Source organism: Nycticebus coucang, chromosome 12 (genome assembly GCF_027406575.1).
Source record: "Nycticebus coucang isolate mNycCou1 chromosome 12, mNycCou1.pri, whole genome shotgun sequence".
NCBI classification, from domain to species: domain Eukaryota; kingdom Metazoa; phylum Chordata; class Mammalia; order Primates; family Lorisidae; genus Nycticebus; species Nycticebus coucang.
Genome location: NC_069791.1, coordinates 70,342,281 through 70,364,702, shown reverse-complemented (window position 1 = coordinate 70,364,702; position 22,422 = coordinate 70,342,281). Strand labels below are relative to the sequence as shown.

Here is a 22,422-nt window from a genome sequence, read left to right as displayed (position 1 = left end):
TACTCAAAATTCACAAAAGTGAATATAAAAGAAATGTAATTAATTAAACTTTTAAAGCTTCTGGTCTAGATATAACTATGACTGTATAAGAACTAAGAGGATCCCCCCGAACTGTTTAGCAGAAAAAAATTAAAAATAATAAAAAAGGAACTAGAGGGGCGGCGCCTGTGGCTCAGTAAGCAGGGCGCCGGCCCCATATACCGATGGTGGCGGGTTCAAACCCGGCCCCGGCCAAACTGCAACAAAAAAATAGCCGGGCGTTGTGGCAGGCGCCTGTAGTCCCAGCTACTCAGGAGGCTGAGGCAGGAGAATCGCCTAAGCCCAGGAGTTGGAGGTTGCTGTGAGCTGTGTGACGCCACGGCACTCTACCGAGGGCAATAAAGTAAAACTCTGTCTCTACAAAAAAAAAAAAAGGAACTAGAAGGAACTGAGGGATGTGTTAAAGAACAGCACAGGCAGATTGCAGACTCCAGCTAATGGGAGACTGCAGGATAAATTATCCTTTTTTTTTTTTTTTTTGAGACAGAGTCTCACTTGGTCACCCTTGGTAGAATGCTGTGATGTCTTAGCTCAAAACAACCTCAAACTCTTGGGCTCAAGTGATCCTCTTGCCTCAGCCTCCCAAATACCTGGGACTACAGGTGCCCACCATAACACTTGGCTATTTTTTAGAGATGGGGTCTCACTCTGGCTCAGGCTGGTCTTGTAATTCTGAGTTTTTTTCCTTTTTTTGAGACAGAGTCTCACTTTATTGTCCTCGGTAGAGTGCTGTGGCATCATAGCTCACAGCAACCTCTAACTCTTGGGCTCAAGTGATTCTTTTGCCTCAGCCTCCTGAATAGCTGGGACTACAGGTACTGGCCACAACGATGCTTGGCTATTTTTTAGAGGTAGGGGGTCTTACTCTGGCTCAGGCTGGTCTTGAACCTGTGAGCTCAGGCAATCCACCCCCCTTAACCTCCCAGAGTGCATTTACAGGTGTGAGCCACCACACCCATCTACCCTTTTCCTTAAACAAATAAATTACAATGATGAAAAATAAGATGAAGGGAGAATTTGCAGGTTAAAGGAAAGTTGAGATGCACATCACCTGATCTCAGTGTTGACCTTATTTGGATCCCAAATAAAATAAACAGAATTATAAAAATTAAAATGTATGGGTGGCACCTGTGGCTCAGTGAGTAGGGCACCAGCCCCATATACTGAGGGTGGTGGGTTCAAACCTGGCACTGGCCAAACTGCAACAAAAAATAGCTGGGCATTGTGGCTGGAGCCTGTAGTCCCAGCTACTCAGGAGGCTGAGACAAGAGAATTGCTTAAGCTCAAGAGCTGTGAGCTGTGACACCACGGCACTCTACCAAGGGCGACAAAGTGAGACACTGTCGGCGCCTGTGGTTCGGTGAGTAGGGCGCCGGCCCCATATGCCAAGGGGGGCGGGTTCGGACCCAGCCCCGGCCAAACTGCAACAGAAAAATAGCTGGGCGTTGGGTGGTGCCTGTGGCTCAAGGAGTAAGGCACTGGTCCCATGTGCCAGAGGTGGCGGGTTCAAACCCAGCCCTGGCCAAAAAAACACACACACACACACACACACACACACAAAAAAAAAATAGCCGGACGTTGTGGCGGGCGCCTGTAGTCCCAGCTGCTCGGGAGGCTGAGGCAAGAGAATCGTGTAAGCCCAAGAGTTGGAGGTTGCTGTGAGCCGTGTGACGCCACGGCACTCTACCGAGGGTGGTACAGTGAGACTCTGTCTCTACAAAAAAAAAAAAAAAAATTAAAATGTATAAGGCAGTCAGGGAAATGTGACTGCTGGCTTGATACATAATATTAAATAGTTTCTATTCCATATTTTTAGGTGATGTTTTAAGTATTTTTAGAATCCTTATCATAGGCATTATACAGAAACATTTACAAATAAATGACATTATTGTTAGGATGGGAACTCTTACCACATGATGAGAAAGAATTCTCAACTCAAAGTTTAGGATAGGTTTGAAGCAAAATGTTTACTTTCTAAGGGAGGAAAGGGCACGACATGAAAGAAAGCAGTGCTGACCCCACTTCTTTGGCTTGAGCTTTTATTGGAGTTATAAAGGGTAAAAAATGGTTTCTGGTGCAAAATGATAATGAAGGTGGCTGTGTTTGCTTCTTTTTCTCTGCTAGGCTGGCTTTCTTGGTCTCCTCGGGATGTGGTCTGGTGGATGTGGGGAAAGCTGTTCCCTTTCTGGCTGCTCAGTACTCTTCAAGAGTTGCTAAGACAAACTCATAAAGACAAGAAGTTAAGTCACAAGTAAAGCAAACAATGGGCAGTTATATGCAGTGATTTCTTCCTTTTTTTTTTTTCTGTTAGATGGTTTACTAGCAAGGCATTCAGTTATATCTGGCATTTGCTTCAAAATAATCAGGAGGGATTCTGAGACTGTAGATGAAACAGATTGGTACTTTATTACAATTACTGAAGCTTGGGGATGAGCAAGATTTTCTATAAGAAAAAGTTTAAAAATATACCTGAACAGTTTCTTAATGGGAATTTGACACTCCCCCCCTCACCTCAAATCTATTCCACTCTTCCCATGGAATTTTACTTAATGCAATACTTTTTATGTTTAAAAGCTTTTTCTTGACCAAGCAAAATTCTCTGCACAAAAATTATATACAAACTGGCTCGGCACCCGTAGCATAGTGGTTACGGCGCCAGCCACATACACCAAGGGCGGCGGGTTTGAACCAGCTCAGGCCAGCTAAGCAACAATGACAACGGCAACCAAAAAATAGCCGAGCATTGTGGGGGGCGCCTGTAGACGCAGCTACTTGGGAGGCTAAGGCAAGAGAATTGCTTAAGCCTAAGAGTTGGAGGTTGCTGTGAGCTGTGATGCCACAACACTCTACCAAGAGCAACATAGTGAGACTGTGTCTCAAAAAAAAAAAAAAAAATTATATACAAACTGAAAAGTAATCAATTTCTTATTTTTTACAAATATAAGGCTTTAAATGTTAAAACAATTCTCTTGTGTGTTACCCTTATTAGTAGTTCACAACTGATCAAAAGATAAATATATAACAACTCTTTTTTTTTTTTTAAAGACAGGGGGTCTCCCTCTGGCTCAGGCTGGTCTTGAACTCCTGAACTCAGGCAATCCACCCAGAATGCTGGGATTACAGGCGTGAGCCACCGCACCTGGCTTTTTTAACAACTCTTACCTGTGATTAACAGACAGTTATTTTTATTTGAAATTTATCTCTTGAGATGATGTCTTGTTTTTCTCAGTAGATGGACATTACTTATTACTACAATGAAGTATTAAATCTATTCCTACTTTTGTTTTTATAGATGTAAATGTTGAAAAATCCTGCTCTCATAAATTAGATGATGTTGAAAGGAATATAGTTATAGCAATGTCAATTTTATTTACCAAAAATGGTGATTTCTCGGCTTGGCGCCTGTGGCTCAAGCGGCTATGGCGCCAGCCACATACACTTGAGCTGGTGAATTCATATCCAGCCTGGGCCCCCCAAACAACAATGACGGCTGCAACCAAAAAATAGCCGGGCGTTGTGGTGGACGCCTATAGTCCCAGCTATTTGGGAGGCAGAGGCAGGAGAATTGTTTGAGCCCAGGAGCTGGAGGTTGCTATGAGCTGTGATGCCACGGCACTTTACCCAGGGTGACAGCTTGAGACTCTGTCTCAAAAAAACAAAACAAAACAAAATGGTGATTTCTCAACAGAAATGGTTTTCTTGGCTGCTGACAACTTGATCAGTGACAGTTGAAATGAGGCCCAAATCAAAACACAAGAGACCTGGGTGGCGCGTGTAGCTCAGTGGGTAGGGCGCCGGCACCATATACCGAGGGTGGTGGGTTCAAACCCGGCCCCAGCCAAACTACAACAGAAAAATGGCCAGGCGTTGTAGCGGGTGCGTGTGGTCCCAGCTACTTGGGAGGCTGAGGCAGGAGAGTTACCTAGGCCCAGGAGTTGGAGGTTGCTGTGAGCTGTGTGACACCATGGCACTCTACTGAGGGCGATAAAGTGAAACTCTGTCTCTACAAAAACAAACAAACAAACAAAAAAACAATACAAGAGACCAGACATAGCAAACATACCAGGGAAGTTTATTTTATACCTTATAAGCGGGCTGAAATCTAAAGAGATGTCAGCAGCATTAGGGAAAGAGGCAGTTCTTATTTATAGCAGGTTGAAGAGCAGCTGGCTTTACACACAAGTCTTTCTTTTTTTTTTTTTTACACAAGTCTTTCTTATCAGGGTGCCAAGGACATGCAGCTCATTATTGGTACTCTCTGGGCCGGCTCTTCTTATCAGAGTGTCAGAAGCTTGTGGTGAGGGCATATTTCTTATGGGTTTGTAACTGGATAGGTACAAGGACATGAGTCTCTCTTACCTGAATGAGGACCACCTGTAACAGCGTCTCACAGAATGGGTTTTTCAGATCTAAAATGGAATAAGCTTGGCCAACCTAACAATCAGGCCCTCTTCTCATTCTATTGGAGAGAAAGAATAAGAAACCACTTGAATAACAAAGAAATTGTTCACATGCTCAATATTGGGAGCAGTATTTCAAATTATTTCTTTTGTGTAGTACCCCTGAAGTTTTGATACCTCACGGCATTGCACCACCTCAAGATTTAGGGGTAAGGGCTCGGCTCCTGTGGCTCCAGCGGCTAAGGCGCCAGCCACATACACCTGAGCTGGCGGGTTCGAATCCAGCCAGAGCCCGCCAAACAACAGTAACAGCTGCAACCAAAAAAAAAAAAAAAAAAAAATAGTCGGGCATTGTGGCGGGTGCCTGTAGTCCCAGCTACTTGGGAGGCAGAGGCAGGAGAATCGCTTGGGCCCAGGAGTTGGAGGTTGCTGTGAGCTGTGATGCCACAACACTCTATCCAGGACAACAGCTTGAGGCTCTGTCACAAAAAAAAAAAAAAAAAAGATTTAGGGGTTAGAAGTCAACTATCTTTTGTCAAGTGAGGAAGTCCATTTTGAAAGAGGATACTTTGACCATCGGGATGTTCTTTAGGAGATCAGTTTTAAAGTTGTATCAATAGAAAATGAAAATCTGAGGTCGGATGCAGTGGTTCATGCCTCTGGGAGACTGAGGTGGGTGGATCGCTTGAGCTCATGAGTTTGAGACCAGCCTGAGCAAAAGTGAGAACTCGTTTCAACTGAAAATACAAAAACTGAGGCAAGAGCATCGCTTGAGCCCAAGAGATGGAGGTTGCTATGAGCTATGATGCCATGGCCTCTACCCAGGGCGACAGGTTGAGACTCTGTCTCAAAAAAAAAAAAAAGAAAGAAAGAAAGAAAAGAAAAAGCAAATGAAAACCTGGAAATGATTCTCTCACAACTATCTCCACACACTCTATGGAAAGATTTGTGTGTTCCATATCCTTCTGTACCTCTCAGGGTCCTCATATCTTTTGTGTGGAAACTGCTGAGGTCACCAGTACCCATCCTTCCATTAAATTTTGCTAAGGGTTACTTTTTTTTTTTTTTGAGACAGAGTCTCACTCTGTTGCCCTGGGTAGAGTGCTGTGGGGTCATTGTTCACAGCAACCTCCAACTCCAATTCTTTGGGCGCAAGTGATTCTCTTGCCTCAGCCTCCCAAGTAGCAGGGATTTCAGGTGCCTGCCGTGACACCTAGCTAATTTTTCTCTCTGTCTTTTTTTTTTTTGTAGAGACAGAGTCTCCCGTTATGGCCCTCAGTAGAGTGCCGTGGCATCACACAGCTCACAGCAACTTCCAACTCCTGGGCTTAAGTGGTTCTCTTGCTTCAGCCTCCAGAGTAGCTGGGAATACAGGCGCATGCCACAACCCCTGGCTATAATTCTTCTGTCTTTAGTAAAGACAGGGTCTTACTCTTCCTCAGTCTGGTTCTGAACTCCTGAGATAGGGCAATCTATCTGCCTTGGCCTCCCAGAGTGCGAGAATTACAGGCTTGAGCTACTGTGCCCAGCCTTAAGGGTTACTTTTTTACTTTATTGTTTTTCTTTTTTTTAGTTAAAAACTATGTGGAAATTTAAATGTCATTTCTTTGCACCTTGGTTGACTACCTTAAGCATCCCCTGGGTGGCTCAAGGCACTGCAGAGATGCCAGATTCAGAACAATTATGAAGAGTATGGCTTTGGAGAACTTGCTGGGAGTTAATGGGAGAGGTTCTGGGGCAAACACTCGTGGTAACTGCAAATTGACTTGTTAGTCCCAGAGTTGATTATACCGATGGTGCTGGAAGCCCAAGAGCTGTTCCGTGAGGATTGTCAGTAGAACTTCTACCAACAAAAAAACCCTCCCACTTTGAGGACCCTTACTCTACTTTCTCCTTCCCTCCTGTCCTTGTACTGTCTTCTCTATCTCTATTCTTCTTGTGCTGGACTCGCAGGGGTCCTCAAACTTTTTAAACAGGGGGCCAGTTCACTGTCCCTCAGACCATTGGAGGGCCGGACTATAGTTTAAAAAAACAAACTATGAACAAATTCCTATGCACACCGCACATCTCTTATTTTGAAGTAAAAAAACAAAACGGGAACAAATACAATTACACCGCCTCATGTGGCCCGCAGGCTGTAGTTTGAGGACCCCTGTGAGGAACTACTGGAGGAGTAAAGATCGCGATGAGAAAAAGAACAAATGCCCAGTTTGGGGGCTGAGGGGTGGATTGAGTGTATTAGCTCACTATAGCTATTCCAAGTATTTGCTTACATTCTCCCCGGGTTCTAGAAGTACTGGAAATGGGCCACACACCCAATCCTCTCAAGCCACCCTCAGTTTCATTAGTAACTTGTGCACTGTGTCTTCTTGCCTCAGGGCCTTTGCTTTGGCTGTTCCCTCTGCCTGGAACAAGCCGCCGTCCCTTATAGACCATCATGGGACCTGGTTATTTAAAAATTGACGTCCTCAGACCAAAAGTCTGTTGCGTTGTCAGAGCTCAGGGGGTAAGTAATAAATATTGGGTGCAGTAAGGGATAAGAAGGGAGGCAGGGTTGTAAGACAAATCAGAGACCCTTTGCTATTCAGGATATTACAGTATTTCATGTCGCACATACCTGTTAGGAGCCGGTTTCAACACTCAGAGGATTCCCCCAGTGAGGGCTTAAGAGAACCCCACAAACCTCGCCCAGCGCTCATTCTCCTGGAGCATTTCCCATGAGCGACATGCCAGTCACATCGACAGGGCTTCCTCTGTTTTCTTTCCATCTGTACTTGCTCCGGTACAGATTTTGCTCTCAGGTGAACTCTCCGATGGGCCAGAATATTCTTCAGACTTTAGTAATTTAAAGGGGACATTTTTACGTAGAACATACACTTGGTTCGTTTGGCAACAAATGTCAAATAAGGGTACAAATTTCATACTGATGAATTCTGCGAAACAGACGTTTGCCGAAGCCCTTCGGGATACGGTCTAGATGTGCGAGCACAGCGCCCCCGCGCGCCCCCGCCCCGCGCCCGCGCATACACTGGGGTTGGAGGTCCGTAGCGCGCAGCTCTCGCACCTGCGCAGCTTCCCGCTTCGCTGGAGGCCCCGACTCGGCAAACCACAGAGAGGCGAGGACCTCCCATTTTCCTAGAGAGAACAAGTGGGCGGTAGAGGCGCGGTGGGGCGGAGGGGGTGTGAGGTGATGGGTGGGCGGTATATACTATCGACCCGGAAGCGAAACCGGGGGAACTTCCGTTCTTTGTTCTGTTCCCGGTGTGTGGATTTGTGACAGAGTTCAACAGGGCCTGGTCCGTGTCCGGCCCCCCCATATCTCCCGTCCTTGCCTCCAGGGTGAGTCCTGCAGTCCCTGGGGCTCGCGGTGAGACGGAGGCTGCGGTCGCCGGAAAAGGGGTGGTGTCCGTGCCGCTGTGGCTCGCGGGATCCCCAGGTTGGCCCCCAACAGGGTGCGGGGAGGTGCCCCTCCCTGCCCTGAAGCCAGTCCCCTACTCCCACTTCCGCGGAGAACTTCCCCCCACTTCCAAACACAGCGGGACCTTTCACGCGGGGGCAGAAAAAGGCGCTCAGGTTCTGGTTTGTGACTTCAACAGCGCCCAGCTTGCGCGTTAAAAAGTTTCAGTATAGTTATAGAGACAGCTATACTGTTCCTCTCTTAAAAACAGCTGGCGACAATGACCCTTACTTGGTACTTTTAGACGCATTTATTTGATGCTGGTGGTAGGAGAGAAAGTTTATTTTTACTTAGCTGGGTCCGAGGATCAGAGACTGTGTAGTTCTGGAAGGGTACGTAGTTCGAACGACGGATAGGAGGGTGGGCAAACTCACATTCTGGGAATAATTCCAGTGGAGCCCAGTAAATCGAATCTTTTTAGGGAAGTGACAGCAGACTCTGGCTCCCATTTTCTAATCCTGGGTACTGAAAAAGATGATTCAGCAGTGAGCTCTAATTGTAGTAGATTACTAATTTGATCTGTTTTAGAAGTGAAACTGAACCCTCACCAGTGTTTATGTTCTGAAGAGTGTGTGTAAACTCTACAAAAGGATGAGAGGTTATGGAATAATTAGCAGAAGTGAAGTTATTTTCTTCTCCAGAAAAGACATCTGTGGAGAGTGGGCAGCATTTGGTTTCAAGTGTTTGACGGACAGTCCTATAGAAGAAGATTCTATCATTTGAAGCTCCATAGAGTACTAGGTCTCTGTGAGGTGAAGGTCCAGGGAGATGGATTTTCACCTTATTACCTGAAGACCCCTAATGGCTAACAGACTCCCTGCTGAAGTATTTGAGAGTACAGTATCTAGCAAATTTACTGATAACATAGGGAACTGACTTTCTCACCCTGGGTGGAGGGTGACCCAGAGAACCATCAACCCTCTCTAGGGGTACAACCCAAGTACCAATTGTGATGGTTGTAATCAATATTTATTAATTGATTAGATTAAATTAAATTTATTAATTTATTAGATTTTCTATCTAGATTAGAAATTAAGTTTCTGTGAATATTTTAAATTCCTTCTCCCCCACCCCCAATCATACAGCGTTGGCATCAACTAATGTCAGAGTTAACCAGGATCTTGAACAAAGGCTGCCAAATTCCCAATAATTGCTACTTTGACCTTAGGGACTAACTCCAAAGAAGAGAAGAAAGAATCCAGCAGGTAAAACTTTCCATAGCTCCTTCTCACTGCTGGATCATCTTTTTCAGTACCCAGGATTAGCTCTAGGGAGTGGGGTTAGCAGTGGAGCAGGGGAAGGGCCCTGCTTGGACTTGAAACTGTGGGGCACAATAGAGAGTTTTCTTCCAGTGAGAAACGTTGTTTACTGATCCAAACACTGAGGATTTGTTCTCAACAATATGCCTTTGAATTCCAGCTTTGCTTAACCCCACTGTGAGAAGGGACTGTTGCCTTTTTCTCTGGAGTCAGAGCCTTTGACTTGCCTTTCAAGGAGAGTTGGTACTGAGCTGATTTGTTGCAGCATATCCGCTTATAAACAGTCCTGGAAAATGTAAAGGTGGTTGATAATTAAAAATTATGGCTGGCTCTGCAGAGTTGAAGGGACCCTGCTGGGAGGGTGATAATGGCAAGAGTGTGTGTCACTTTGATTGCCAGTGGGCCTGCCTTATACGTGATTTGGTGCTTTCCATTGTCTAATGGAATTGGTCTTATATATTCTGTACTCTCTTGCTGCCCAAAGACCACAGTTCTCCCAACTTAGAAGTGGCTCCCAGACAAGGCCCTTCCCTACTTCATGCTTTATGTGAGGATAACAGTCTGTAATAATAAAGCAAATACTTTTTTAATTCCTGATTTTTTTTTTTAATGCCTTGCAATATAGTTGTCACTCAACAAATGTTTGTTGTATGAGCAAATAAGTAAATGGACAAAGATAGGGAGATAGATAAATTCTAGGGTTTTTTTTCTTAGGTTCTTCCTAAGTGTAAGGATCCTATGGTGGCTGCTGGACCTATTCTGGATGTATTGATCTTGCACAGCATTCAGGTGTTAAGTAAACACTTGTACTTATGACCCAAACCTTGGTCTAATAATACTAATGTTACATTTTATCCACCAAGCCTCAGAGAACAGACCTTTTTTGATTATGGTAGCAACTGGTGTGTAGAGATTTGTGTATTAGTAGGGTAAAAGCAGAGAAGTAAAGAATGTTATGTTTTAAAAAATATTGGTCTCTTTTTGGGGACTTATATTCTGATCAAGGAAATGTCTATAAGAAAAGGGAGATAAAAATAAAGCAATTGCTGTCTTTCTTTTTTTTTTTTTTTTTTTGTAGAGACAGAGTCTCACTTTACCGCCTTCAGTAGAGTGCCATGATGTCACAGGACTCACAGCAACCTCTAGCTCTTGGGCTTCAGCGATTCTCCTGCCTCAGCCTCCCGAGCAGCTGGGACTACAGGCGCCCGCCACAACGCCCGGCTATTTTTTGGTTGCAGTTCAGCCAGGGCTGGGTTTGAACACGCCACCCTCGGTATATGGGGTCGGTGCCCTACTCACTGAGCCACAGGCGCCACCCTCTTTTTTTTTTTTGAAATAGAGTTTCCCTTTGTAACCCTTGGTAGAGTGCCGTGGTGTCATAGCTCACAGCAACCTCAAACTCCTGGGCTTAAGCAATTCTCTTGCCTCAGCCTCCCAAGTAGCTGGGATGAGCCGGCCACAACGCCCAGCTATTTTTAGAGATGAGGTCTGTCTCTGGCTCAGGCAATCCACCCGCCTCAGCCTCCCAAGTGCTTGAATTATAGGTGTAAGCCACCATGCCTGGCCAATTGCCTTCTCAATGAGAAGAAGCACAGCAACTGAGACTAGTCCATGTTGGGGAACCTGTGGCTTTTTGACTGAATCTAATTTTATAGATTTCCCCTCCACCCAACCCCAGACTAGTCTTTTTTCCTGGTCAATTTATATACCCACTTTTGGGTATATAAAAAGTAGGGAGAGCTATTGTTGAGAAAATTGGGCCCTTTTGGCTTGGTGCCTGTAGCTCAAGCGGCTAAGGCACTAACCATATACACTAGAGCTGGCGGGTTCGAATCCAGCCTGGGCCTGCCAAACTACAATGACAACTCCAACCAAAAAATAGCCAGGCGTTGTGGTGGGCACCTGCAGTCTCACCTACTTGGGAGACTCAGGCAAGAGAATTGCTTAAGCCCAGGAGGTGGAGGTTGCTGTGAGCTGTGATGCCATGGCACTCTACCCCAGGGGCTACAGCTTGAGGCTCTGTCTCAAAAAAAAAAAAAAAAGAAAGAAAAGAAAATTGGGCCCTTGTGGTCCTTGTGGTAGTCTCCTTACAGGGTGTAGGGGTGTATATATTTACCAGGATCTGAAGGACTAGTTCTAGTTGTTGCATTTTCTCTTGCTGTTCTTGGGTACTAACTGTAGGGCTCTTTTTTTATTCAGATTTTTTAAAATTATCTTTTGAATCTTGAACTTTTGCTTCTGCAGTGGTTCCTTATTCTCATTCAAAACCTGCTTCCTGCTGAGTCTGCAGATAGAAGACCAGAGACCGGAGCATCTACCCTACCCATGGAAACTCAGGCTGATCATGTATCTCAGGAACCTCAGGCCCTGCTTGAGAGTGGTGAGGAACAGGCATTCATTCATTCTGTTATTCAATCATTCAGCAATCTGTTAAAAGTCTTTCATTTACCAGGTACTAGTCTAACTACTAAATTCAGATGTGAATAAGACACACTCCTTGCCATTCAGTGACTTGTAGCCTAGTGGGGAAGGTAAACTGAAACCTGCAATTAGTGGGCTGAGGCATTTTTGAAGGGTTGTGTGTATCTCATGTGAAATTAAGAAAATTCTAAGAATCACTGAATTCTATTTTTCAGGCATTCTGTACAGCTGACTTCATAGGCAGAATTTGTGCTCGCTCTTTTAGTTTTTTGAGACAAGAATCTCACTCTGTCACCCTAGGTGGAGTAACACTGTGGCATCAGTGTAGCTCACAGCAACCTCAACCTCCTGGGCTCAAGCAGTCTTCCTGTGTTCATAGTAACTGGGACTGTAGGTACCCACCACAATGCCTGGCTAGTTTTTCTGTTTTTTTGTAGAGACAGAGTCTTGCTTTTGCTCAGATTGGTCTTGAACTCGTGGGCTTAAGCAATCCACTCACCTTAGCCTCCTAGAGTTTTAGGATTATAGGCATGACCTACCGCACCTGGCAGAATTTGTGCTCTTTAGGAACATGATCTTAGAGCTCTTGTCAGTAGCCTTTAACCATGGCAGCCCTTCCCTCACAGCCCCCACACTGACCCTGAACACACAGGCCTCTGGTTATTTCTGGGTGTTTGGGATGACCACAAAAGAGAAGGGCATTGTCCAACTTTTTCTGCCAGTTTCTGCTGCAAAATCGAAGAAGTGCAGTTAATCCACTGTCACTGCCTAAGCTCCAGGAATTTACCCTGGTCCTTGTCTAGCTCTTGGAGCACCCAGGAAAAGGATGACACAGCCCAGCCTTTGCAGGACTTCCAGAAACAAGAACTGTTTGATTGAATGTATTCCTGCAAAACAGCACCCAAACTGCAGCACCACCATCTCCACTGGAATGCATGTGTCCCCAGTGGTCTGGCCAGGCAGCTTCCCATGAGGGTTGGGGTGGTGGCAGGGAGGATTTCTGTCTTGGCTGCCCTCCTGAGCTGGATGTGAACTTCAGAATAAATTGTGGCATTTTGGATTCCATCAAAAACAACAACAACAACAAAACACATTATTCTTAGTGAAGTATCACAGGAATGGAGAAGCATGACTCCTATGTATTCAACTTCGATATGAAGACAATTAATGACAATAACATGGTGAGGGAAGGGAAAAGCAGACAGAAAAGGAGGGAGGGGGTGGGGGAAAGGAAAAGAAAAAAAGAAAATAGTGACTAATTCTCACATAAGTTGGACTTAATTTTGACCAAAGTACATTATTTGAACATTAATTATTTTATTATTTTATTATTATTATTATTTTTTTTTTTTTTTGTAGAGATAGAGTCTCACTTTATTGCCCTTGGTAGAGTGCTGTGGCATCACACAGCTCACAGTAACCTCCAGCTCCTGGGCTTAGGTGATTCTCTTGCCCCAGCCTCCCGAGTAGCTGGGACTACAGGCACCCGCTATAATGCCTGGCTATTTTTTTTTTGTTGCAGTTTGGCTGGGGCTGGGTTTGAACCTGCCACCCTCGGTATATGGGGCCAGTGCTCTACCCACTGGGCCACAGGCACTGTCCTGAACAATTTTTTAATTCTGTTAATATGTTGTTTAGGATATTGCATCTATGTTTGTAATTTCCCTTTATAATAATGTATTTTTTCCAATTTTAATATCAGGTATATCCAGATGAAATAGAATGCATTTGAAATCTTTCTTTTTCTATTGTCTATGAGATTTGGCATGATGTTTTTTGAAATTATCTTCTATTTTTATTTATAAATATTAGTTGTATATTTAAAAAAAGAATGCAATTGAAATAAAGACAAAAGAAGGCCTGGTGGGGGGAAGAGCTCTTGGGGGTCATTTTTAGATCACATGCAAAAGGTTAAAATGGGTAGAAAGCCACTCAAATACATTCTGTTTTCATAGACTGTGCCACTGACTTTGGCACAGTCTTAATGAGTGTTTCCCCCATACTTATCAGGAAAATGCATTTAAGGACCTTTTGTCTGGTGATTAACAGATTGGTATCTCCAGGGATTCAGAGTCTCTTAGAGACAAATATTATAAACTTAAGAATTACAGAAGAAGATAAGTGATCAAGCACAGAAACAGGAAACATCTGTGATATATAGATTGGATCTGGGGGTGGAAAATAAGGAGAAGAGCTGTGGTCATGGTGTTCCTGGTCAGGGCTGGAGTGAAGCTGCTGGGTTTCCTCTGGTCTTAAGAATTTCAGTTGAGAATTTTGAGTTCATAGATGTGGAATAATGATGGAAGCCACATGAGCAAGATCGCCTGTCTCTGGCAAAACTTGGGTGAATGAACGAGAATACAGCAGTCGCGAAAGATAGGACTGGGTAGTTTCACTGAGAGAAGAGCGACTTGGGGCAGATTGAAATCCAAGAATTACCAGGCTCTGGGCAATCTCTGCTCAGGCAGGAGGGACCAATCCTGAATGTGCCTCTGTTGTATGTACCTTTACTGGTACTTATTGTCCCAGACCCTGTGAGGTTTCTGGAGATTAGATCACATGCAAAAGGTTAAAATGGGTAGAAAGCCACTCAAATACATTCTGTTTTCATAGACTGTGCCACTGACTTTGGCAGTCAGTGGGTCAGGATGAAAGAGAGGAGATGGACTCACTCCTGGGTCCTTTTATTGCCTTTTAGCTCTTCCTTCATCAAAAGTTCCTGCCTTTTCCAGCAAGGACAGCCTGGGGGATGAGATGTTGGCAGCTGCACTCCTAAAGACCAAGTCCCAGGTGAGCTCTGGTGTCCTTCATCCTTTTCCTTCCCACTTTTTTTTGAGACAGAGTCTCACCATGTTGCCCTTAGTAGAGAGCCGTGGCGTCACAGCTCATAGCAACCTCAAACTCTTGGGCTTAAGTGATTATCTTGCCTTAGCCTCCCAAGTAGCTAGGACTACAGGTGCCCACCACAACATCTGGCTATTTTTTGTTGCAGTTGTCATTGTTTAGTTGGTCTGGGCTGAGTTCGAACCTGCCACTCTCTGTGTATGTGGCTGGCGCTGTAACCACTGTGCTACGGGCACCGAGCCTTCCTTCCCACTTTTGAGGACATTTTTTGTGCAGCAACATCACATTTGGGGCCCTAAATCCTGATTCCTTTCACCCAAATCATGGTCATTTCCTGCTTAATGATCTTTACCTTCCATCTTGGACTCTTCTCTCTTTCCTACACTGGCCGACTGACTTTTCCCACTTCCAAAATGTGCATTATTCAGCTCCATCCTGAGATATTTTGGGGGGTACTGCCAGTCCCATCTCTTGCCCTGAAATTGCATGCTAGAACATGTTGTTTTAGGAATTGGTGACATTTGAGGATGTTGCTGTGTACTTCATCCGGAAGGAGTGGAAGCGTTTGGAACCTGCTCAGAGGGACCTCTACAGGGATGTGATGCTGGAGAATTATGGGAATGTGTTCTCACTGGGTAAGGAGTTAAACTTTCTCAATAAAACTCCCTGGTCTTTTTTTGCTTCTTTGTTTGCTAGTAACAATCTGGCCACTGAAAACAGTTTTAGCTAAGGATTGGCTTAGTCTTAGAAAATTTTAATAACTGTAATAATAAGTAATAATCATAACTCAAGTTTGTACAGTAATTTGCAGCTTATGAGGAGTTTTCATATATGTTCTCTTATTTAATTTTCACAGTAACACAGTAATTGAGGTGTAGATAGTATTGTCCTCATTCTGTAGGTGAGGAAAATGAGGTCAGAGATCTCAAGTACCTTGTGTGTGGTCATAAAGCTGGCGAGTGGCAAAACTCAAGCTCCAGTCTTCCTGACTCCAAATCTGGTACTTTTCCATGTTATTCTCAGGACTTAATGTAGAATCCAGAGACTTTTCTAAAGGACTAGCATGTTGGCAATCCCTGAACATGTGTTCCTCTGTGCCCAAGTGAATGTTGTGGAACTCAGTCTGTTCCTCCCTTTCTCTGCTGGATTCCCTCTAAGGGCCTGTGCCTGGTTCAGGACCTAGTGTACCTGCTGCTCTGTAGAAATTTAAGCTTATTTAGGGAGAACTTAGCTTCTTAACCTTTAGGATGCAAACAGTTCTTGTCTCTCATTGCACTTCAGTAAGAATTTTTCCTAACGAGTGCCAGGGGGTCTTATTAACTTCTATTTGAGGCCTCTCTGTACATTTCCTTTCTGTCCCTTATAGATCCTGGGTTTGGGATTGAGCTCTGGGACCACTCAGTGTGATCAGGATGAACCTCCTTGTCCCGTGTTTCTCCCATGAGCAGGATTCCCATTTCTGAATCCTGACACGATCCCTCGGCTGGAGTGAGAGGAAGAGCCGAGGGTCCTGGGTTTGAAGGGAACTGAGAGCAGAGAGGTCCTGAGAGGTACCTGTTCAGGTGAGGGAGAAACAGCTGTTCCTGTCCATAACACTTATTGCCCTGTCTCTACTGTTTAAAATACCAATAAACTAAAAATGCTAACTATCTGGACCCTTTACACTTATCCTCAATGCCTGAAGTTCCCTTTAGAAACTCTAGTGTAGGCTGGGTGCAGTGGCTCTTGCCTGTAATCCTAGCACTCTCAGAGGCCACAGCTAGAGGATCCCATGAATTAAGGAGTTTGAGATCAGTCTGAGATACTAAAATGAGAAAAAATTAGCCGGGTGGGATGGTGTGTGCCTGTAGTTTCAGCTAGTTGGGAGGCTGAGGCAGGAGAAGGATCGCTTGAGCCCAGGAATTTGAGCTTGCAGTGAGCTACAGTAATGCCATTGCACTCTACCTGGGACAGCAGAATCTGATTATGTCTCAAAGAGAGAAAAAAAAAAATTAAAAAAAAGTAGAAAGTCCAGTGCAGTGAAAATAAAGAATCAAATATAGAGATTGTGTTAGCCTCACATGCAAGCATAGCCCAGGTGGAGGGTCCAGAAAAACTAAACTCTGTCTTAGTTTTTCCCTGGGTTTGGCATGTATAACATGACGACAGACAAGATTATTCTTCTTAGGACCTATAGGGATCACTAGTGCCCTCATTTTGACTCTTGTTGAGCTGCTGTTTCTCCTTTCTGTTCTGCACCTTCTCACCAGCCATCCGTTTAGTTTCCTGTATTCATGGTTACCATCTCCCCAATTATAGCTGTTGTGTCTGACCTCTTTGAAGACTTTGTCATTTCATTAAGCAATGTCTTCCTCTTCTAATTTTGGTTCTTTACCTCTTTGCCTGATCCATCCTCCCCTTGTTGAATACTCAACTTTCTCTGTACTTTCAACTCTTTTCTCTTGGATTTTGGCTTTCTGCCTTGCTCCTTCCTTGTCTCCTTAGTCTGGTTATCTTGTTTTACACATAGCTTCATACATATGGGCAGGCCTCTTTGCTGGCATTTAAGAGGCATGTGTTCTTAGCACTATAATCATATAATTATGCTGTCCTCTGATGTTCCCTTTTTCTTACATAAGGTACATGTGACATTTGTGTTTTTTATTGTGCCAGATGGTGAGACCAGAACCGAGAATGATAAAGAAATTTCCGAAGATACAGGATCACATGGGATGCTACTGGGAAGATTCCAAAAGGATATTTCTCAGGGTCTTAAGTTTGAAGAGGCTTACGAACAAGAAGTCAGTCTAAAGAGGCAGCTGGGGAACTCCTCTGGACAAAGATTGAACAGAAAAATGGAAGTTTTTTCTCAAGTGACAGTTGGGGAAAAATTAGCTCCTCTAGGAGAGAGAAGTAAGAAATATGATTTTGGGAACAGCTTTAGTGTGAGTTCCAACCTTATTTCACATCAGAGACTTCCCGTTGGAGACAGACCCCATAAGTGTGATGAATGTAGCAAGAGCTTTAATCGAACTTCAGACCTTATTCAGCATCAGAGAATCCACACTGGGGAAAAACCCTACGAATGTAGTGAATGTGGGAAGGCCTTCAGCCAGAGCTCACATCTTATTCAGCATCAGAGAATCCATACTGGGGAGAAACCTTATGAATGTAATGATTGTGGGAAGACCTTCAGTTGTAGTTCTGCTCTCATTTTGCATCGGAGGATCCACACTGGGGAGAAACCTTATGAATGTAATGAATGTGGGAAAACCTTTAGCTGGAGTTCCACCCTTACTCACCATCAGAGGATCCACACTGGCGAGAAACCTTATGCCTGTAACGAATGTGGGAAGGCCTTCAGCAGGAGTTCCACCCTTATTCATCATCAGAGAATCCACACTGGAGAGAAACCCTATGAATGTAATGAGTGTGGGAAGGCTTTCAGCCAGAGCTCACACCTCTATCAGCACCAGAGAATCCACACTGGAGAGAAGCCCTATGAATGCATGGAATGTGGAGGAAAGTTTACCTATAGTTCAGGCCTTATTCAGCATCAAAGAATCCACACAGGGGAGAATCCCTATGAATGTAGTGAGTGTGGGAAAGCCTTCAGGTATAGCTCAGCTCTTGTGCGCCATCAGAGAATTCACACTGGAGAGAAGCCTTTGAATGTAATGGGTATGAACAAAAGTTCTCTCAGAGTTACTGCTGAGTTAAATATTAGAGAGTCTACATGAAAGAGCCCACATACCTGTTTTCTTCACTTCCTCTGAGTCTTGAGGGCTCTTGCCTTACTATGTAGTATGAACAACTGAGGTTGTGTCCCTTCTAACTCAAACCTTTCACTTTAGAGAATGGGGCAAATTTGGCAAATCACTCTGGCACAGTGATCAGCAGCCTAGTGAATTTCACCAGGAATCCTGCCAGCCTTTGGAAAATGATGAGGCCAGCTGCAGATCATGTGTTGGGAATAAAAGGAAGCTCTGGGACGAGTCACCTCATTTTGGAACAGTTTGCACTGATCCATTTTTCTTACAGTAGAGAAACCTTTCCAAGGTGGGGATAGAAGCACAGTAGGGACAAAATTTCAAGGATTCCTCTAGTTGGAGTCAGTTTAATCAGCACTGAAAGCAGTGTAAAGAATGTTCTGGGTCTTGTTATTTGGTAGGAAGGAGAAATGGAGGCTATATTTCAAAGCCACTGTTCTTAATCCAATTTTAAGTTTTGCTGAGACCACACTGTTTTGTTTCATGGTTTCATTAATCATGGACATTTGGTGCAAAGGGATTTATTAAGGTTGGGAGGAAAGACCCTCAACATTTTCTGTGATGACTGCATCCTTGAGGGCTCTTGAAGTGGCAAGACCAGGTTTCCAGGAGCAGTCTGTCCATGTTGTAGACAGACTCCTGCCCTCCTCCCCTGTTGGAACAGGGCTGACTGGGAAATCCAAGCAGTGAGTAACCTGAGGATGATCAGAAGCATTCAGCATTGGCCTCTGAATCCTGTCCTGTCTTTCCCTTCCCACTCATTTGATGAAAAATGAATTATCTAAACCCCTACCTAGTTACTAAGGATGCTTTTCAAGGAGCTCACTCAGCTTCCTTGCCCTTGTCCTCTGCCACTTCTGACATCTGGCATTAGTAGCCAGACCACTCTTGACTCCACTTCTGTTATTCAGTAGCTAAGGATTAATGCATACAAAAGTTCCAAGAAGGAATCCTGTGGCCTGAGCCTTGTGACAGGGCTCCTTGCTGGGTTAGGATGGAGTTCCCCGAATTTTCTCCAACTGAAAGGATGGTCTTTCATTGTGTTTTCCCAAACCCGCTCATCCTGTAGCATAATTGAAGTGCACTATTAAACAGAATAGTTTTTCAGGAGGGATTAAGTGTGGTTTTGTGTAGGGTTCAGTTTCAGTTAAAACAGAACACAGCGACTATAAATGGAATCTGAGTTTACAGACAACCATTTATCTTAGTCACAAAAATGAGGCTTCTCCCCCCCACCCCCCAGCCTCCATATTCTAGATACCAGTGCAGACTCAAAATCATTTACACAGTCATTCCCACCTTCAGACCCAAACTTGGGAGTTTATGAGCTGTGGATCATTCTGTGTGTTATAGTACTTAATGACCACTAACAAAAACTAGAAAGGCCTATGGATATGGGACCTCTGACAGAAGAGTACTTAGTTGTTGGGGAGCACTGAGCAAATTTAGATTTTTTGGTTTGGCCATTGGTAGGAGGTTATTGCAGCCATGAGGTAGGCTAGGATAAAAATAATGGGAAAGTTGAGGCAATGGAACTCTGGTGTCTTTGAAAGTGGATCATATATTGTGATTGACCACCTAATTTCAAAAAACTTAATTTCACAAAACTAAATATTTTGGGTCTTTTACCACGTACTTGCAGATTGACTTTGTTTCTCAAAGTGTGGACCATGAACTAGGCTGCTTGTTAGTGCAGGTTTCTGAGCCCCAAATCACCTATATAAGAATTTCTGGGGATAGTTTAAAAGTGTACACTGAAAGGGAAGAAATAATGGAATAGAGAAAACTTCTAGAAGGAGATAAACTTGAGAAGATAGGCCATATGTAGTAGGTGAGGAGGCTTCTGGAGGGCAGTTTGAGGTGAGCCTGAACATAGCCATTTGTGTGGAAGTTCACATAGAGTTATGGAGGAGATACCTGAACAGGAAAAGCTGGTAGGTGACATATACATACTAAAAGTGAAGGATCAGCCCCTCTGCTTAGATGCTGAAGCACTTGAGACAGACTGAACATCTGAATGGGGCCTAAGAGTGATCAGTGTCCTTGCATAAAAGTGTTTTAAAATAATTTTGCTTTCTGGCTCAGTGCCTGTAGCTCAGTGGTTAGGGCACCAGCCACATAACACCGAGGCAGGCGGGATCGAACCCAGCCAGGGCCTGCTAAACAATGACAACTGCAACAATAATAGCCGGGCATTGTGGTGGGTGCCTGTAGTCCCAGCTACTTGTGAGGCTGAGGCAAGAGAATTGCTTAAGTCCAAGAATTTGAGGTTGCTGTGAGCTGTGACATTACAACTACCAAAGGTGACATACTCGAAAAAAAATAATTTTGCTTCTATAACGTGACATCACAACTACCGAAGGTGACATAGTGAGACTCGAAAAAAAATAATTTTGCTTCTATAACGTTTTACTTACATAATTCCCCTACAGATCCTTCTTATATCCCATATTTCTCAGTCCCTAACGGGCCACTCAACACTTCATGCTATCGGTTTGTTTCTACATCATTATCCCGGGAGCCCTCTCGCTCCCAAGGCTCTAGCTGTCAGTACTGATGTCTGTTCTGGGCTCCAGTCCTGGGTCTCTGGCAGACAGCAGAGCGTTTATACTTGGGCTGTTTACAGTTTGCAATTATATTTCAAGCCAGATACATCTTTCCCATTTATTGCACCCCTCTCAAAATTTCTGTAAACCTCTTAAGTTTTCTTTTATTATGCTCTTTCCTATGTCTAACCAGTGTCATGTCCTGGGCAGGTTCAGTAATGGAGTGGAAAGATGAGATAGTTATTGGAAGGGGAGTTTTCAAAGTTGAGATTGTGGAGGAGGTGGGGTTTCCAAGTGATGTAGCAGTAGCTGACATATAACACACAGTCTGTGCCAGCCTTACCTGGCCCTTTTTCAAGTGGTTTTTCATATATTGTTTATTCCTTACGACTTGTCTGTGTGGCAGTTGTCAGTAGTGTCCCTGTGTCACAGATGCAGAAAGCAGAACTGAACATACCCAGTGCAACATGATGAGAGAATGGGAAACCTTGTTGAGGTTGCTCTACTTGGCAGGAGGCTGGACCACAAGCCTTCAAGGCTTGGCCATGTGGTGGGGAGAAGAAACCATCCAGGCAGTTGTCCTGCCTGTGATGATTCTTCAGTCTCCCTCACTATTCATTTGCTGCTAATCTTAGAATTCAGGTCCTTATCATTCCTTCCCTGGATTTTATATAGTCTCCTAATGGGTTTTCTCTTAATCTCCCCCAAAGGACTACACCAATCTTGTCACCAAAAATTTCAGGAGCTTCTTAGACAATAAAATTCTAACTCCTTAGCCTTACAGTCTATAGGCCCTCCTTAATCTGTTCTCCACATACTGATAGTTACCTCTTCTGCTTCTCCTTTGCACATATCAAATAGCAAAATGATAGCAAGGCCCCATATCCATCCAAATTGCATGTCCGTGAGTGTCCAAAGTGTTCCCATGTCCTCCAGCTCACATCCAATTAATAAAAGACTCAAAAGAAGAGCCTTAAGGCAGGGTGCAGTGGCTCATGCCTGTAATCCTAGCACTCTGGGACGCCAAAGTGGGTGGATTGCCTGAGGTCACAGGTTTGAGACCAGCCTGAGCAAGAGCAAGACCCCATCTGTAAAGATAGCTGAGCATTGTGGCAGGTGCCTATAGTCCCAGCTGCTTACAAGGCTGAAGTAAGAGAATCGTTTGAGCCCAAGAGTTCGTGGTTGCTGTGAGCCATGATGCCAGGGCACTCTACCAAGGGCAATAAAGTGAGACTGCCTCAAAAAAAAAAAAAAAAAAGCCTAAGAGCCTTAGGAATAATTTTGCTTACCCTTCTGCTCTGCAGAAATGTTCAACTCTCCCTGGCATATGGTTATCCCTCTTCTCTTAAAGTATCTTCAGGGATTCATTGTTGAATGGGGCAAAAGCAGGCAATTCCCTTCCTGAGCATTCTAATTGTTCAGGAATGAAAATTGTGTTGAATTCTATCTCCTTGTAAGTTCCATTTTAGCTTCTAGTTTTGCCTTCTCAAACAACACAGTGTAATTATAAAATGAGAGAGATGGATGAGATTTCCAAGGATGTTTTCAGAGCAAAAGGAATTTCATTTCTAACACCTCCCACCGACCCAAACATGCCCATTTTTTGAGATACAATTCAAATGATTTTAAGAAAGAATATTAGCTGATTAAGTTTCCAACTAGAGGAAAAGCCCACTTTTAGTATGAACCATGGAGTAATCAAAAAGG

The 22,422-nt window shown here is 44.1% G+C and overlaps 1 protein-coding gene and 1 long non-coding RNA gene across 6 annotated transcripts; one reads left to right on the top strand and one right to left on the bottom strand.

Annotated features, from left to right (window-relative positions):
* Positions 1–1,774: 1,774 nt before the first annotated feature.
* LOC128561462 (uncharacterized) lies at positions 1,775–7,569 on the bottom strand. Its single transcript, XR_008373260.1, has 3 exons — positions 7,057–7,569; positions 4,695–4,918; positions 1,775–4,660 (listed from the first exon to the last, which is right to left on the bottom strand). It is a non-coding gene; the product is annotated as an uncharacterized LOC128561462 (long non-coding RNA).
* Positions 7,570–7,659: 90 nt separating this feature from the next.
* Positions 7,660–19,276, top strand: ZNF3 (zinc finger protein 3). Of its 5 annotated transcripts, none has more exons than XM_053555712.1 (6): positions 7,660–7,778; positions 8,982–9,101; positions 11,400–11,535; positions 14,275–14,366; positions 14,929–15,055; positions 17,073–19,276. In XM_053555712.1, exons 3-6 carry the CDS (start codon positions 11,481–11,483, stop codon positions 18,137–18,139), a joined length of 1,341 nt encoding a protein of 446 aa, XP_053411687.1. In that variant the 5' UTR covers positions 7,660–7,778; positions 8,982–9,101; positions 11,400–11,480; the 3' UTR covers positions 18,140–19,276. The 5 variants fall into 5 exon arrangements, with proteins under 5 accessions (XP_053411687.1, XP_053411688.1, XP_053411690.1 ...); XM_053555715.1 differs by having other exon boundaries at positions 7,702–7,778; positions 8,921–9,101; XM_053555717.1 differs by lacking the exon at positions 7,660–7,778 and adding an exon at positions 7,799–7,875.
* Positions 19,277–22,422: the final 3,146 nt, after the last annotated feature.